At 47.2% G+C, this 16,109-nt stretch overlaps 1 protein-coding gene across 7 annotated transcripts in view; it reads right to left on the reverse strand.

The window, feature by feature from the left end:
• Nucleotides 1-1,286: 1,286 nt before the first annotated feature.
• FN1 (fibronectin 1) overlaps nt 1,287-16,109 on the reverse strand; it is a 108,838-nt gene continuing 94,015 nt past the window's right edge. For all 7 annotated transcript variants that reach the window (XM_069615942.1, XM_069615941.1, XM_069615940.1 and 4 more), the window contains 3 exons: nt 13,110-13,216; nt 12,483-12,599; nt 1,287-2,023 (listed from right to left, as the gene is read on the reverse strand). In XM_069615942.1, coding sequence (XP_069472043.1) covers nt 1,949-2,023; nt 12,483-12,599; nt 13,110-13,216 — 299 coding nt within the window. In that variant the 3' untranslated portion in view covers nt 1,287-1,948. The remainder of the gene's footprint in view (nt 2,024-12,482; nt 12,600-13,109; nt 13,217-16,109) is intronic.

Genomic DNA, 16,109 nt, shown 5'->3' on the forward strand with positions numbered 1-16,109 from the left:
CTGGTAACACTTCTTCATCCAACAAGTCAGTGCGGGTTTCAAAATGCTATCGATCACCCAATGCCACTGCAAGGTCTCCTCCCATTTCTACAGATTCCTGAAAATCTCAGGCTAATCCTTGCAATAGTTTCTCATAAAGTAACTATGTACGCTAGAGTACCTGACAAACCGTACACACTGCCAAGTCTCTTCACAGCCATTAAATGGTCTGACGTTTACATGCACTGAATTCAGGATCCTATGCCAGAAGCAAAGCCATCTAGGCAGAGTTGCATCAGACAAACTTGGTGCTCTATAAACTATGCAAAACCAGCTTCCCATAATGGAGTGGTGGCCAACCAGCCTATTCTCGTTATGGAGGTACAACTCAACCCTCTGAAAACTTACCTCGAATCTTAGTTTCTGCATTTGGAATCCGAATCTGGAACACTACAGACTCATCCATTTGTAGTGGTCTACAATTTAGACATTTTACTGCCATACCCACCCGCAAATTTCTCTGAAGTTCGTGTCATGCAAGGGCATGAGAAATGTGGGGAAGCACATCCAATTAGCAAAGGACATCTTGAATTCTCCCTCAAACCGACAGCGTTTAAGCTCCAGGAAGTTTCTGCAGCCCTGAACACATTCTGCATGTTAGATCATAGTTCAGTTCAAGTTTTGACTATGCACTTGTGGAAAATCTAGCATTTGCAGAAGGTGTGAAAACCAAAGCTCGATACAGCCAAACTAAAAGAAAATTAATGGCAAGGTTGGTTTGGCAGCTAAAGGTTCTATGAAAAGACCGGGCTGGTAAAATTACCATTAGTGGCAAGTACTCGAGATTATAGTGTCTGGCTCCAAATACCATATCTGAAATAAAGCCAGACTGAAACATAGTAATGCACAAAAGACTGTATACTCTGAGGCAGGAGTTGTTCTAGTAGTAGCATTAGCGTCCTGTGCATGCTCCCTTTAGGAAGAAGACCGTTAAGGAGTGACGTGTAAAGTAGTACTCCTGAGACTACATACTTCAGCATCAAAATTAAGAAAATTCAGATAGGAAAAAACACTACCAACAGAAGGGCGACCAAAAAAAAAAAAAAAAAAAAACAAATGAACAAAAAGACAGTTCTATGAACCAGGCACATCAAGTGAGTAAATGTTTTTTTTAAAAAAGGCAGGAGTATGAATGGAAGAGGATCAAAGAGGGGGGGAAGAACAAGTAGAGAAGAAAGATAGACCAATAATCCAACAAAATCCAGTTCAAATAAACAGCAGGGTTAAGAACTTGCCACTCAAACACCTAAAATCATGTTTTTTTATTAAAAGTAATCTTTCCACAGTAGTAAAGCTTTGCCATGTACAGTATAAAAACCACAATTACACCAAATTCCTTGTGTAAATTTGCAAACAAAGTTTTCAGTACAATTTTTCCATTGAAACAAAAAAACGCATGGGAGGGCGAAAGGGAGAAACAATTGATAAATAACACTTAAGGGGGGGATTTTGCATGGGAAATTAGTGGGAATCACAGAAAAATTAAGACTGAATGTGCAGCATTGATCATTGCTGGACTAAAATTAAGACTGGGACACAGAACTGGTATCAAAATCTTTAGAGTTCAAGCCAGCAAATGGTAGTTTATTTTTCGAGAGTAATTGGGTGGGGGGGGAGGGGGATAGTAAGGGTGGGGTAATGTTCTTCCCTGTGCTTCCAGGAAAAAATGTTCGAGTCCCTCAATCATTGACTGTAGAAACAGTCATTTAAAAATCACCTTAAAATACTGAACGGTATCCAACACTTCGGGAAAAATCGGAGAAGTCATTAAAATGTAGTGGAATTTATGGAGAAGCTGCGAGCTGAGCTGAAGGGGAGAGCAAAGTTGCCTGGACGGCTGAAGGTTTTGTACGAGGACCTCTCCGGATATGTTGGTGGCCAAAAGACATTTTCTTGCAGCTTCGTGGGGTTAGTTTCTTTTTGTTGGCTCTGTATCTGCCTGCAGTTCCAAAGGCACGTAGCATTCAATGGGGCATTTTAGATTCTGTCAGGGAAGACCAAATATAAGCAAAATTGCGTTAGTTGAGCAAGGAGGGCTGATGCACCCAGAACATATACAAGAACCGTGGTGTTGCAGCATTCATTCACTTACAAACATGCTGCTTGAATAGGGCTCCTCACACTACTGCCGCAAGTCACCTTACCCTTTAGTGCACCCATTTTACTCAGAGTCTGGACCTCTGTTCAATTGCCTACTCAATCATACATCAAGCACATTGTTAAATTGCTGCGCTTTGATTTACTCCGTCGATTTAAACCTGATTAACCGAAGCATGATGAGGACCTTTAAAGTTTCAGGAATCTAGGTTAGATCAGATATTCAAACTGTACTTGATGCAATACGCTTACATTTTTATTGGGTTTCTTATTATATAATGCTCCAGATAAGGGCAGTTTTTCTGTTCCCTTATAATTGAGCAATTTATTTTTGCATTAGGTTAAGCACACCAAGCCCAAGGTAACAGTGTGGCGGGAGGCAAAGTTAAGCTCAGATTGTTTTCAGAGGAAAGTAGCGTCTCGAGTGGTCTTCAGTAGGCCCATGTTAGGGAGAATTTCCATTTCTCTGCCAATTCCCTTTTACCTTAGAAACCCCCAGCTCTTTTGCTGGACTCTGAGTGGGACTTTCTCACTCCATGTGTTTTTTTGACTAGGATTTGTGGGTTTCTTACTGTTTAATGGAGTGCGGTAAACTCCGTAGGCACCTGCTTTTTGCACTGACACACAGCACCTTTTGTGCACTGCCACTGAGCAGTCCCTTGTACTTCTCAACTACATTTTCCTGGTTGAACTACAGTTCCCAAGAATAATAAGAGGATGCCCATCTTAGTTCCCTTTTCTTTTGTGGGTCCAGCACACACCACCCTATGTGCAGTGCTGGGAGGTTACATAGTAACTCCTTTATCCCACTTCTCATGTAACATTCTGTTACACTAACCTGAACTGGCTGGTGGCAGTGGTTTCTTTTTTACTACCTTGTGCCATGTATCAGCAGGCTGATTTCTCAGCTGCAGTACAGCACCCAAGGGTGACCATTTTCTCAAAATGCCGCCAAAACCCCCCACCCCCCTGTAATTTCACCATTACTTCTCAGTTAGTTCCTTCTGGGCTTTTACTCGGTTTTAATCAGATGGGAATCCTTTGTACATTTGGACTTTGGCAGTCTTCAGCCCTGAAGCCCGCCCAGGCTCCGGTGTGTCTGGAAAGGCACGAAGTGAGAGAGGGTCCCAAAAATTCTGTCCTTTGTCTCTGGGTGTGACAAATCAGTGAGTGAAATCAGTTTTTATTGGCCGGCTGGCTGTCCAGGAGGACAGCCACCCTGCTGGGTGAGTGAATGGAAACTGCTTAAAAAGGCAAGGCTCTTGGGACTGGAGGCAGAGTTGAACACTGGAGGCCAATATCCGTAGAAGACATGAACAGCACCCTCTTGGACTGCGAAGTGCCCAGTGAAGCTGTGCTGACCCCGTTTTCATATCGACTGGGATGACCTGCACTGGATGACTTCCTCCCATGGGCTGATGGGACCAACTGACTTTCCAAGGCTGCAGAATCCCAAATGCCTGGGACCCCTCACCATCATCCAGTGCATGGTCTTCAAGAGTGCGAATCTGGCCAACACTTCGTGGGTATCCAGAATACCCTGCTGAAGCAGGAAATCTTCCTCCAGAGTTTCCTCACCAGAGTCCAGTACTAAGGGATAAACTAACTTCTAACCATTTTCTTTGGCGCTGAGAAAAAGGCGCCAAAACCACAGAAGGCCGCTGAATAATGGGAGAATCCATTGCTGCAGAGGCTATCTCCCAAGTGCTGCCACAGAAGCCCGCCAGACGTCCTCCCGGTCGTCACCACAACCAGGCACAAGGCTCTGCTACACTGCAACAGCAGACTTCCAGCTGGAACGAACTGTTGAGTTCACAGGTACTGTGGGGCTTGGGGTACATCTACCTTTTTCCTATGGTGGTGCTTCCTAGCTTGTGGAGTACCATTTTACCTCTTTTGGGTGGACCTCAACTCACTTGCACTGGCCTTTCAGATTGTGCTTCTTCGAAGGTGGCCCCTCTTCAGCTTCTGTGATTTTTCTATTTGAACAATTGACTTTTCTGAAACATATTCTAAGAAAAGGGCATCAGAACATTGAACTAGCTCATTGACTTTGCCTGTCCTGGCTCCCTAAAGGCCCCCTTCTGAACCTATTGGCTTTGGCAGTGCGTGTTCCCTTACACATTTAATTGTTGAACACCATTATAGCTGGCATAAAAGACTGCCTACATAACTTTTTCGAAGTATGTTCTGATCCAACTATAACATCGCCTCCTTATAACTGAATATTGCAATGGTAATCACAAAATTGTTATTACTGACCTCAAATGCCATCACTCAATGTGCTGGCATATGTGTAAGATATTAAAAGTTTACTCACCAGCTTTATTGCCTGTGTTGAATTGAATCCTGACTTTGGGATGGTTATTGTATATGAGAATGCATTACTTACCGTAAAAACATTTCTGATGATTGTATCTGCTTAGATTCACATGCTGTGCATAGGTCCGACATCCAGTGGTCACTGCGGAGTATTGCATTTTGTTTTTCGTAGTCGAAAAGGGGATGTCGACAAGGCGTGTCTGAAACACTATCCCTATAGTGACGTGCGTTGTACCCACAATCCCTCACGCGTCGAGGTCCCTCTGTTTGTATTTTTCTGCCCTGAGGGAGCCTTCTAGACGTGAGTGAGTACAGAAAAGAGAGAGATATATATAAAGGAAGTCTATGTTCCTTCCATCCGAGCGGGGAGGAAGGGCGGGCGCATGTGAATCTAAGCAGATACAATCATCAGAAATGCTTTTACGGTAAGTAATGCATTCTCTTCTGATGTTTGTTAATCTGCTTAGAATCACATGCTGTGCATAGACTAGCGAGCAGTACCCGGAGTTGGCGGTGGGTTATGAGAAGGAACAGTAGAGAAAAGGTGTCGTAATACTGCCTGTCCCACCTGGGAGTCAGATCTAGAGTGTGTATCTAGACAGTAGTGTTTTGTAAAGGTGTGCACAGAACTCCAGGTAGCCGCTTTGCAGATGGACTCAAGGGGAACATTTGCAATGAATGCTATGGATGCCCCCGTGCCTCGAGTAGAGTGTGCTCTTGGCCTAAAGGGCAGTTCTCTCTTAGCAAGAGTATAGCAGAGAGTGATGCATTGAACAATCCATCTAGAAATAGTGGATTTTGAAACTGCATCTCCTTCTCTTCCTGCTGCCACCGAGACGAAGAACTGATTAGTCTTCCTCAGTGGTCTGGTTCTTTCCATGTAGAACATGACCGCTCTGCGTACATCTAGTGTGTGCAGAGTCCTTTCTCCCAAATTGGAAGGATTTTGAAAGAACGTTGGTAGTTCTATAGATTGGTTTACGTGGAATTTAGAAATAAATTTCGGAGCAAACCTAGGGTGAGTGCGTAGAACCACTTTATCTTTGTGAACTGTAACGAAGGGGTCTAGAATAGAAAGAGCCTGAAGTTCACTTACTCTCCTGATGGAGGTGATAGCTATTAAAAAAGCAGTCTTAAGCGTGAGGTGTTTAAGAGATGCTTTGTGCATGGGTTCGAATGGAGAGCCCATGAGTCTGGTAAGTACCACATTAAGGTCCCATCCGGGAGCTGGGTCAGCTATCGGGGGGTGTATTCTCTTTACTCCCTCCATGAAGGCCTTTATAACAGGGATCCTCCACCACGACACTTTGAGTTGGGAAGTGGTGTATGCAGAAAGTGCAGCTAGGTGGACTTTAATGGAGTTAAACACTAGACCTGAATCCAATAGGTGGGTCAGGTATAGGACCACATGTGTGGGAGAGCAGTCAATAGGGTTGATGCTTTTACTCCTGCACCAGATGACAAATCTTTTCCACTTGCTAGAATAGCAGTGGCGAGTGTTCGGCTTTCGGGCTTCCCTGAGGATGTCCATGCATCTTTGCGGGAGTTGTAGATGTCCGAACTCTATGATCTCAGGAGCCAAGCTGCTAAGTTCATGTTCTGGGGGCATGGATGCAGAGTCCTGCCTTTGTCCTGAGACAGCATGTTGTACGGGCAGGGGAGTTTTACTGGGGGGGATAGAGACATCTCCATCAAGTGAGCGAACCATGGTTGTCGTGCCCACATTGGGGCACTAGTATCATGGTCACTTGTTCCTGGTGCATCTTGTGCACCACTTTGTTGAGAAGGGGAGTCGGGGGAAAAGCGTAAACAAATTTCCCTGACCATTGCATCGACAGACCGTTCCCCTTGGATTGGTTCTGGGGGTACCTGGAGGCGTAACTTAGGCATTGTGAGTTTTCCAGGGTTGCGAACAGGTCTATATCTGGGAATCCCCATTGTGTGAAGACGTCGAGGACGATGTCTTCGTGCAGGCGCCATTCGTACTCTTTGGGCAGGGGGAAATCTCTGCTGAGACTGTCTGCTAGCAGATTGAGTTCCCCGGGTACATGTAGTGATAGTAGGAACATGTCCTGTTTGAGAGCCCACTTCCATATATTCTAGGCCAGCTTGGACAGGCCTGGAGAGTGGGTGCCTCCTTGCTTGTTGATGTAGTACATGGCTGTGGTGCTGTCTGTAAGGACCATTACTGTTTTGCCTTGTAGGTGTTCCTGGAAGGCTCTTAGCGCCTTGAACACAGCTAGTAGCTCCAGTAGATTTATGTGTTTGGATGCTACGTTCGGAGTCCACACTCCGTGAGCAGTCTGATGGGATAGGTGCGCCCCCCATCCTGTGAGGGATGCGTCTGTGGTTAGAGTGGCTTCCGCCGCGGGTGTGGCAAAGGGTTTCCCTTTTTCCATGTTTTCCTTTGTCCACCACCGTAGCGAGAGAACTAAGGCCTGCGAGACCACAACTAGATCCTCCCATAGTCCGCTGGCCTGACACCACTGGCTGTTGAGCCACTCTTGCATTGGGCGCATGCGCAGGCGCGCGTGAGGTACCAAATAAATACACGACGCCATCATTCCTAGCAAGCGCATTGCCTTGCGTACCGTCACCTCTCGACCGGTTACATATTGAGGGATTTGAAACAGCATGTTTTGGACCCTCTCTTTGGAGGGGAAGACGAGGCCGTCCTTTGTTTGAATTAGAGCCCCTAGGAATTGCTTGATTTGACTGGGGTCTAAATTGGACTTCTTTTCGTTGATGGAGAAGCCCAACTGGAACAAAAGGTCTACTGTCTTTTGGGTATTGGAGAAGCATGTTTCGTAAGAATCCCCTGTTATGAGCCAGTCGTCGAGGTAAGGGTAGACTGGGATGGACAACCTGCGCAGGTGGGCCGCTGCCACTGCCAGCACCTTCGTGAATACCCTTGGTGCTGATGCTATGCCGAAGGGTAGCACTTTGAACTGGTAGTGTTTGCCCTCTATCATGAACCTGAGGTATTTTCTGTGCGCTGGCAACATTAAAATATGAAAGTATGCATCTTTCATGTCCAATGTTGTCATGTAATCTCCCTGAGAAAGCAGTGGGATTACTTCCTGTAAGGTTACCATACGAAACTTTTGGGGTTTGATAAACTTGTTCGCTGGGCGCAGATCTAATACAGGGCGCATGGTTAGATCCTTTTTGGGTCAAGGAAGTACACTGAATAAATACCTTCCGTTACCTGAGATAGAGGCACGACCTCTATGGCTCCTTTTTCCAGCAGTAGTTGTACTTCTTGGAGAAGGATGGCAAGATGTTCCGGTGTCATGCGACGTCCCCTCGGGGGTCTGTAGGATGGGGAACTGTTGAATTCGATACAGTATCCGTGGGCTACGGTGGACAGTACCCAACGGTCTGACGTTATCTCCTCCCATGCAGGAAGAAAGGATGTTATCCGGCCCCCGACCGGTGTTGCATGGGAGGGGACGCGAATCTTCGCGTCACTTGGAGTTGTTGGGGGCTTGGGAGCCTCTGGGGTGGATCCCCGACCCCTCCCTTTGCCCCGGCGTTGGCCTCTTTGGCTGTACTGCCCACTATTGGTTTGGTAATTGGTGGCAGCAGTGCCTTAAGTGGCACTACAAATCGAGCCGGGGCCCATCGAGGGGGCGTGGCCTAACATCGGGGTCTTGATGGGCCGTTAGGCCACGCCCCCTTGACGAGTCCCGGCTCAATGGGCTACTGGCACCCCTGCCAGGCAGCCTTTTGTAGAGATTAGCACCCTCTCCCCTATGGGGGAGAGGGTGCTGATCTCGGCATTTATTTTGTATAGGCTTGCCTGGCAGGGGACAGCGCCTCGCCTATTCAGCCTTAATGGTGTTGCTGCCCCTCGCCAGCTGTGGAGGGGCAGTGTCACCATTAAGGCTGACAGGGTGAGGCCACTGGAAGCAGAGGCCTTTTTCCTAAAGACTGAAACTCCCGAGAATCCGCAGGAGCTTCAGTATTTAGAAAGCAAGGCCTCTGCTTCCAGCGGCCTCACGTTTCTCCATAATGGTGGCGCCGGCCCACGTGCATCCCTTGATTAAAGGGATGCCTCGCAGGTGCGGCGCCACCATTATGGCTGAAAGGCATTTTTTTCTGAAGCCTGAAGCTCTCGCACACGAGCGAGAGCTTCAGGCTGTAGGAAAAAAATGCCTTTTCGTGTAGTGGCCGGGGCTGCCCGGGGAGATTAGTGGGCCCCGGCAGGGCCCCGCCTCAAAACGAAATTTCGGAGCCTGCCGGGGCCCAGCCCCGGCAGGCCCCGGCCCACTTAAAGCCCTGGGTGGCAGGGTATTGCTGATGTTGATTTTGTTGGTGTTGGCGTTGGCCACGAAAAAAGCGTTTGTTGCCATAGCCGCGCCTGGTAGTGGGCTTAGAGATTTGGTCAAGAGTCTTGATAGTGTCAAACTCTTTTTTAGCCATCTCTAGGGCTTCATCTACCGCTTTTCCGAAGAGGTTAGCGTCCTCGACAGGTTTATTTATCAAAGACGCCTGTGTCTCTGGTTTAAAGCCTGAGTTGCGCAGCCATACATGGCGCTTTAGGAGTATTCCTTGTACCAAGGAACGTCCTGCTGTTTCTGCCGCGTCCAGAGAGTTTTTAACAATGCTCTGGTTCACTTGGGTTCCTTCGCCAATAGTTGACAGTAGGCGCGTACGTAAAGGCTCCGGTGCTTCCTCGGCGTCTTTTCGCAGTTTGGCCCACTGCGCGTCTGCGTAGCTTGCAAGCAATGAATTGTTGTTGGCAATTCTTGCTGAGAAGGCAGCCGAGGAAGTAACTCTTTTTGCAAGGGCATATAGCCTCTTGCCCTCCTTGTCAGGGGGTGCCTCACTGGTGGAAAGTGGTACCCCTGCCCTCTTTCTAGTATTAGATACCACTAGGGAATCCGGAATGGAATGTCCCCTAATGTAGAGGGGGTCTGAGGGTGAAGGAGTGAAAAGTTTTTCAATCCGTGGATTGACCCCTCTGATCATTGCGGGAGTGGACAGCGAAGGTATGATCCTTCTCTTCACTGAAGCGAGGAGTGGAATGGTCTGGCTGACCGGGGGTTTTTCTTTAATCACTCTTTCTACAAAGTCCAATTCTGGAGAGAGTTCCCCGGTGTCGAGTTCGAAATGCGCTGCTGCTCTGCGCAACAGTGCATTGAACGCGGGCTGATCGTCAATTGGAGACGTGTTCCTAACTGGAGAATTGTCCGGAGGAGTTAGGTTTAGGACATCAGTGTCGGAATACACTGATGGTGATTGCCAGGGGTGTGAAGGTCCCTCTTCTGGGTTAACCCCGAAGCCTTCTTCTATAATGTCTGTTCTGTCTTCCAGACATTCCTCCTGGTTCTGTTCTTCATTGTCCATGAAATCATCTTCCTCCTCGAAGTCTTGCTCCTCCCCAGTGAGGTCATATACATCTTGGAAGTCTGAGGCTGTGTCCTGCTGGGGATCGACTAGCCTTGGATTTTTGGCCCTGGGGTCCTCCTGAGGCCCTTCTCTGGTCCTCTTGTGAGTTTGAGAGGCCTGGGTGGTCATGAACCTTTCCATCCTCTCCATACAGAGGTGGAGTCTTTCCATTGTTTCATGGGGTACCCCAGAGCGGTCTGGCGGGGGAAACATAGGGTTATCTAACTCGAAATGGCTCGACCTCTCCCAAAGCGTCGAGGAAAGTGTCCCGTCGCCCTCCGAAAAACCTTCAGGTGAGTCGGGAGACTCCCTGACTGAAGGGGGTAGTCCCTGCTTCCCTTCGGGCTTTTTCGGCGTATCCTTTAACTGATGCGTAACGCTCGACGTAATCTTCGGCGTACGCTTTTGGGCGTCGGCTACAGCGATCCTTGCTAAGCTATCCGCGACTCGCTTGTCGGCGACTCGTTTGTCGGCGGAAGCTTGAGTTTGACGCTATGGGTATCGAACGCTCTACGGCGGTCTGCGCTTTCTGTTGGTGCGCACCGGCCGATGGTTTGGTGGCAGCGCCCTTGTTTGCCGAAAGCCCAGTCGCAGGTCGCGGCTGCGGTTGCGAGAGGGGCTTCGAACCCGAACGGTCCGAGGAGGCCGCCGGTGGAACCTGCGTCTCCTTGGGCGCCGAAGGTCTTTTCGACTTCGTCGAAGAAGAGCCGTGGGTTGTGTGTTTATGTGGATCTTTGTGTGCGTCTGTGTCGCCGGGGTGTTCATCCCCATAAGCAGGGCGTGAGCCGAGCCCGTCGGGGCCGGGGACAGACGACGAAGCGTGTAAGCGCTCCTTAGAGGGGGTTTCGACTTCCGTAGCGGAGGTCGTGTTATCGCGTTCCTCGTCACTGTTGGTGGTAGCAGCGGCGGGTGAACCTTCGGCCTTCGACATCGCGTAGGCCGCCCACCTTTTAACCCTTCGGTCTTTTAGAGTTTTAGGCTTAAGAAGCCGACAAGCCGCGCACCTTTCCTCCTTGTGATCGAGGGGCAAGCAGCGGTTACACCGTGAGTGCTTGTCCTTCCAAGTGAATTTGCCTTTACAAAGTGGGCAAAACCTAAACGGTGTCCTCTCCATAGCCGAGGCAATAAATCGCGATAAACACCCCAAGGGAAAGGAAGGGGAAAGGGAAAGGCATTCTCAGAAAAGACCCAGAGATGTCCCACGACCCCACTCTCCCTACTGTATATGGCCTGCGAGGCCAGGCCACGTGTTCGGCAGCGCCGAAGGATTCCTTCCGCTCGACCCTCCGTCGAAGATTCTTTTCGGCGGAGAACAGCTTACAACTGCGTCGAGGGAAGGATTATTAATATTAGAGAAAAAACGACCAAAGGTCGAGGAGTTGCAATGTCTCTCGAGGAGCTCCGCGTGAAGGCGACCAGAAGCTGGGCGGAAAAAAACAATCTGAGGGACCTCGACGCGTGAGGGATTGTGGGTACAACGCACGTCACTATAGGGATAGTGTTTCAGACACGCCTTGTCGACGTCCCCTTTTCGACTACGAAAAACAAAATGCAATACTCCGCAGTGACCACTGGATGTCGGACCTATGCACAGCATGTGATTCTAAGCAGATTAACAAACATCAGAAATAAATACATATTTATACTACAACTTTGTAAGTGTTCACTTGCATACCTGGATTTACTGATTTCATTGTACATCATTGTACAGCTCTACATCTCACATTACCCCTCTTAAAATAACCTGGCTGCTCAGTCACACTACCAACTTGAGTAGTACAGGCCTATTTTAAAAAGGTGTGACATCTAGTACCAATAGATCATAAGGATCTGGATACTAATAAGGATTGTAAAGTCCCACACCAGTTGGACTCTACAAATACTTACTTAACAGCCCAGTAGGAAGGTTCAGATCTGATTGAGCAGTAAATCCTTCCAGCTTTTAACTAGAACCACCTGATCTCTTTTGCCTGATGCATGGAAAGTTGAGTAGGTGGAGATTGGAGGCCCTGGTGGGTGGGTCTTGAAGTTTGAGCTTTGTATATGACAAAGCTTAAAAGAGCACACAATCACCCTGTTAATTAGCCGACTCCAACAAAGGTTTACACTGAAACCCAACATTTTAGACAAAGACAAGTGAGCAGAATCAGAAACATGAACAAGTCGTTTACTTGAGACTACACTGCTCAAGCTGGCAGGGTTCAACAATAGCCAATTGCCCTTTTAATGAAACAGTCGCCGTTTAGGATTGCCATGAATGGGGAAAGTTGTAAAAGATGGTACCACAGACATTCCAGCCTCACCAGATTTTATGGACACTCAAACCAATGTCAGTTTAGGCAATTGGAAGCCAGGTTAAAAATGACTTCTGCCAATCAGCAATTTACACTGCACCCACAAGGTTGCATCTAAATCTCAGTTTATGCTCGGCCCACCTACCAAAACGGGCATCAAGACCTACATTCATCCCCCTCAAATTGAAGACCGATATCCACATTTAAAATGTAATTTGGGAAATGCCACCTTCTGCCTGAAGTGCATTAGGAACACATTTCATTAAACAGCCAGATCCTCCTCTCTTTAACCCTCCCAAGTCAAGATTGAACATTCAGGCACCATGATTTACTTACAAAGTTTGTGTTCTGCTGATATCTCTGTGCAAAGTGAGAGATTGTTTGTCCGACCACACCATCAACATTGGGCGTTACATCAGCACCAGGTCTGCGACAGTTGTCACAGCGCCAGCCCTGGAATCGAATACAGAAACTATTAAATGTAGGGGAATGTAGGAATGGTAGACTCAGCAGAAAGAAAAATGCAAGTGACATACGATTAGCAAAGAAAACCTTCTGAAACATAATCTCAGATCAGTCCTACTGCCATCTTTAGAAGATCCAGATTAACCCCCAAATTAGTAAATTTTACCAGTAGACTCAAGCTAGGACATTTCAACTGTGATCACCACATTTACATTAAAACCATCCAAAACAATCCCAACACTGCACTTCCCGTAAGACGTAACTGAAAAATGTGCCATCTTCAAAAGTAGTCTGGAAAGTTAACTAGCAGACCATTTGCAGTACTGATGCCACCTAATGGTACTACAATGAAAGAACAAAAGCTTCAAACAAAAAGCAGCACGTGAGTGTGGGTGCCTTCTAGCATACCAGGAGACCACGAGTGCCTTGAACATTTGCATAGGTGCAATGGTGGTGCACAGATGGACATCTGCAACCCTCTAGAGTAATCCAGCATACCTTCTGCCCACCATAACAGGTACACGAACAGATGGCGCCAAGATATTCCTTCTGCCACTGCTCGCCCACACGATACATTTTCCCATCGTCAAAGCAGGTTTCATCATCTAAAGAAAGAATAAAAAAATGGACAAGAAATTTACTGCAGGTCATAGTGACTTCCAATTAAAGTGCACATTTTAAATAGTTTTAAATACCAGTCAAATACATAGCGGATGGGAGGGAGGGGCTTTTAGTAGGTTACCCTTATCTATGGGGGTAAGCAGGGAAGAGCAGTCAAAGCTTTAGCATATGCCACAATATAAACGTGATATAGCTTTAGCAAGTGATGATTCTAAAATCTGCTCACCTGCAACGCGTGGCTCACCAGATGTCCTGAACTACAAATCCCATGATCCCCTCACTATGGACTATGCAGACTTAGCCTGATCAGAGTTTGTCCAAAACTAGCTGGCTGATCCTTGGCATAGTCTCTCGGGGAAGCAATGGACCCAGAGTCCCCCGAGAAGAGTAGGACCTCTCGCCAAATAAATTGAAGGAAGCACAAAATGTGGCTCCCCTCTGATGGCGTGGGGGCTGGAGTGTACAGGTTCCAGCAGCACTTCACCTTCTAATGCTGGAGAAGATCCTTTGTCACTCCTTGGTAAAAGGGGCTAATGTATGGTGCAAATACTCCTATAGATCTTGGGAGCTAGACACCCCTAGCCTGCATCCAGGCTCTGCATCATTCAAACATCTATCAGCCAACAATCATCACATTCAAACATTCCTGTAAAAAGACATGGTGTCTGGAGTGAATCCCAGACATCCATTTGGTTCCGGTTGTCATGAGCTCCCAAACCTCAGAAAACCTGTACCAATGTATGGCACTGGTTTCCAGGTTTACCTGGTACACACCACTTTGTGGTGGCGACTTGCAAATCCCAAAAGATTTTATAAAAGGGGACCTGCAAGGAATAAACAATCTTTCTCCAATCAGAAAATTGCTGCCGCAGCCATCATTAACCAGTGACTACACAAGGGCCATTAAGGGACTACTGCTATGGGAAACCGTGCCCGCTCACCAAATGCTATATATTAACGGTCCCTGTACCCCAGGATCACTACCCTATCATATGTACATTTAATTTACAGTTGAAGGGGTGGAGATATACAAGTCTGAAATAGAACCCCCATCCCCCTACCCCCTGCACTACTCGTCTCCGTTGAACCATATACAACAAGACACCATTATCAAACATGTGCCTTGGACCCTGAATTGGACTGTGGGATTGATCAGAGCTTTCTGTAATTAGCCATCAATCTATAGGGACTAGTCTCCAAGTGAATGCATCGACGAAAGATGAGAAACCCTCTGGGTTTTGCTTACCAAAGGGAGGCATAATCTGTTTTTTCTGCCCTAGAGTCCGGAGTATAATCTCCAAAGTCAAAAAGGAGGTAATTTCGTTATCAACTTTGGATACAGGACACCACGAGCTACCAGCCAATTAACCAGGAGCAAGTAGCTTATCGGCAGCATTGGGAGAAGGGCCAGTTTACAAGTGGTTGAGCAAGAGTGGTACTGCTGCGGTGACATCCAGAACATGAACGATGGGCCCAATATTAAAGGGGCGACAGCTCGAAACGAAGGTGCCTCTAGCAAGTTCAGAATGCAGGAGGACGACAGACTCTGATCAATGTATTCGGCAACTAGTAGCCAACTCTTTGGCTCCTCACAATGGTGAGGACAAACTGGTTGTAAGCGGTCCATGGTGATGCAGCACCATTGCAAGTTTTGATAAAATCCACACTAGCTTTGCTGCAGAGTAGCCACTGGCTATTGTGGACCACTGGGAAGAGGTTTACCTATATGGAGGCAGACATTGCAGTCACATTGGTCCATTTACAAGCCATCAGATTCAGTTGTTAGGGCCAGAGATTTCTTTTAAAAGCCCAACATTTACGTTAGTTGGTTTGCTTGTTACGTCTGTGGTGCCTCCGGCTCAGCCTCGTACCAGTCTTCTAGTTGTGCACTTCTCTAGTCGCTTTATGATAGTTCATGTAGGGATGCATAGCAAGAGTCTAAGAACAGGCGACCAGACTCCATATACTGGGAGAGGCTCGTCATGAAATCAAATGGGCTTTGTGGCAATATGAAGACTGGTAGAGCCTAAAAGTTTGGGTCCTCTTTACCAAGGTCATCTGTTCCACAACATAAGACTACAGATTCTCCAGTTAAAGAAGGAATTGTGGGCTGCAAAAAGTTTGAAAGTGAATTCGGCTTCCAAACTTGGGCACATTTTCCAGTGGTCTTTCACATGCAGTTCAAACTATCCACTGACTCAACCAGTCAAACCCAGTGCTGGTCAGTACAGTCTTCCCATATAGGCTGGATTCCTTCCATGACCATTTAGACTTACATCCATATCCCACACTTGCTGTAATAAAGCACAACTGTTGCACAGGGGATCCCAGCAGGGTAAATCAAGCCGATACCGCACTCCTTCAGTGTAGACTGCCATCAACCAGTGGGGGCCATACATCCAATATGCGAGACTGCTTTTACAGGGAACATGGTCAAACTTGCCTTGAGAGGTTTCGGTACAGATCATAGAATCAAGATATATGATTATGGCATTTATAAACGCGCCTATACACAAGTGTTTCAATCGGGTCTCACAGGAAAGTAAACAATATGGGAGGGGGGGGTGGAGCAAAAGCACCTCTTGCCAAGAGTACCGTCTTCATGCCCATTTGGTTACAAGTCCACTCCATCGCCAGGAGTCGTATGCTTTGGAGTCACAAGACCATCAACTGAACTACAGACGGGACAGTCATCATCTCCCAAGATCCAGTCTTGAAAACTGCATGATCAACACGAAACAAGCAGCAGCCAAGCAGAGCATGATCGCATGATCACATTATACTAAAATCAACTTCGGTGGAGTTTCACACAGATTACTATCCAATATGGCCATCAATTGATGGTCAAAAACATCTGCAAAGCAATCAAATCATGTA

The sequence above is a fragment of the Ambystoma mexicanum genome, chromosome 9 (genome assembly GCF_040938575.1).
Source record: "Ambystoma mexicanum isolate Mex_15411 chromosome 9, UKY_AmexF1_1, whole genome shotgun sequence".
In the NCBI taxonomy this organism is placed as follows: domain Eukaryota; kingdom Metazoa; phylum Chordata; class Amphibia; order Caudata; family Ambystomatidae; genus Ambystoma; species Ambystoma mexicanum.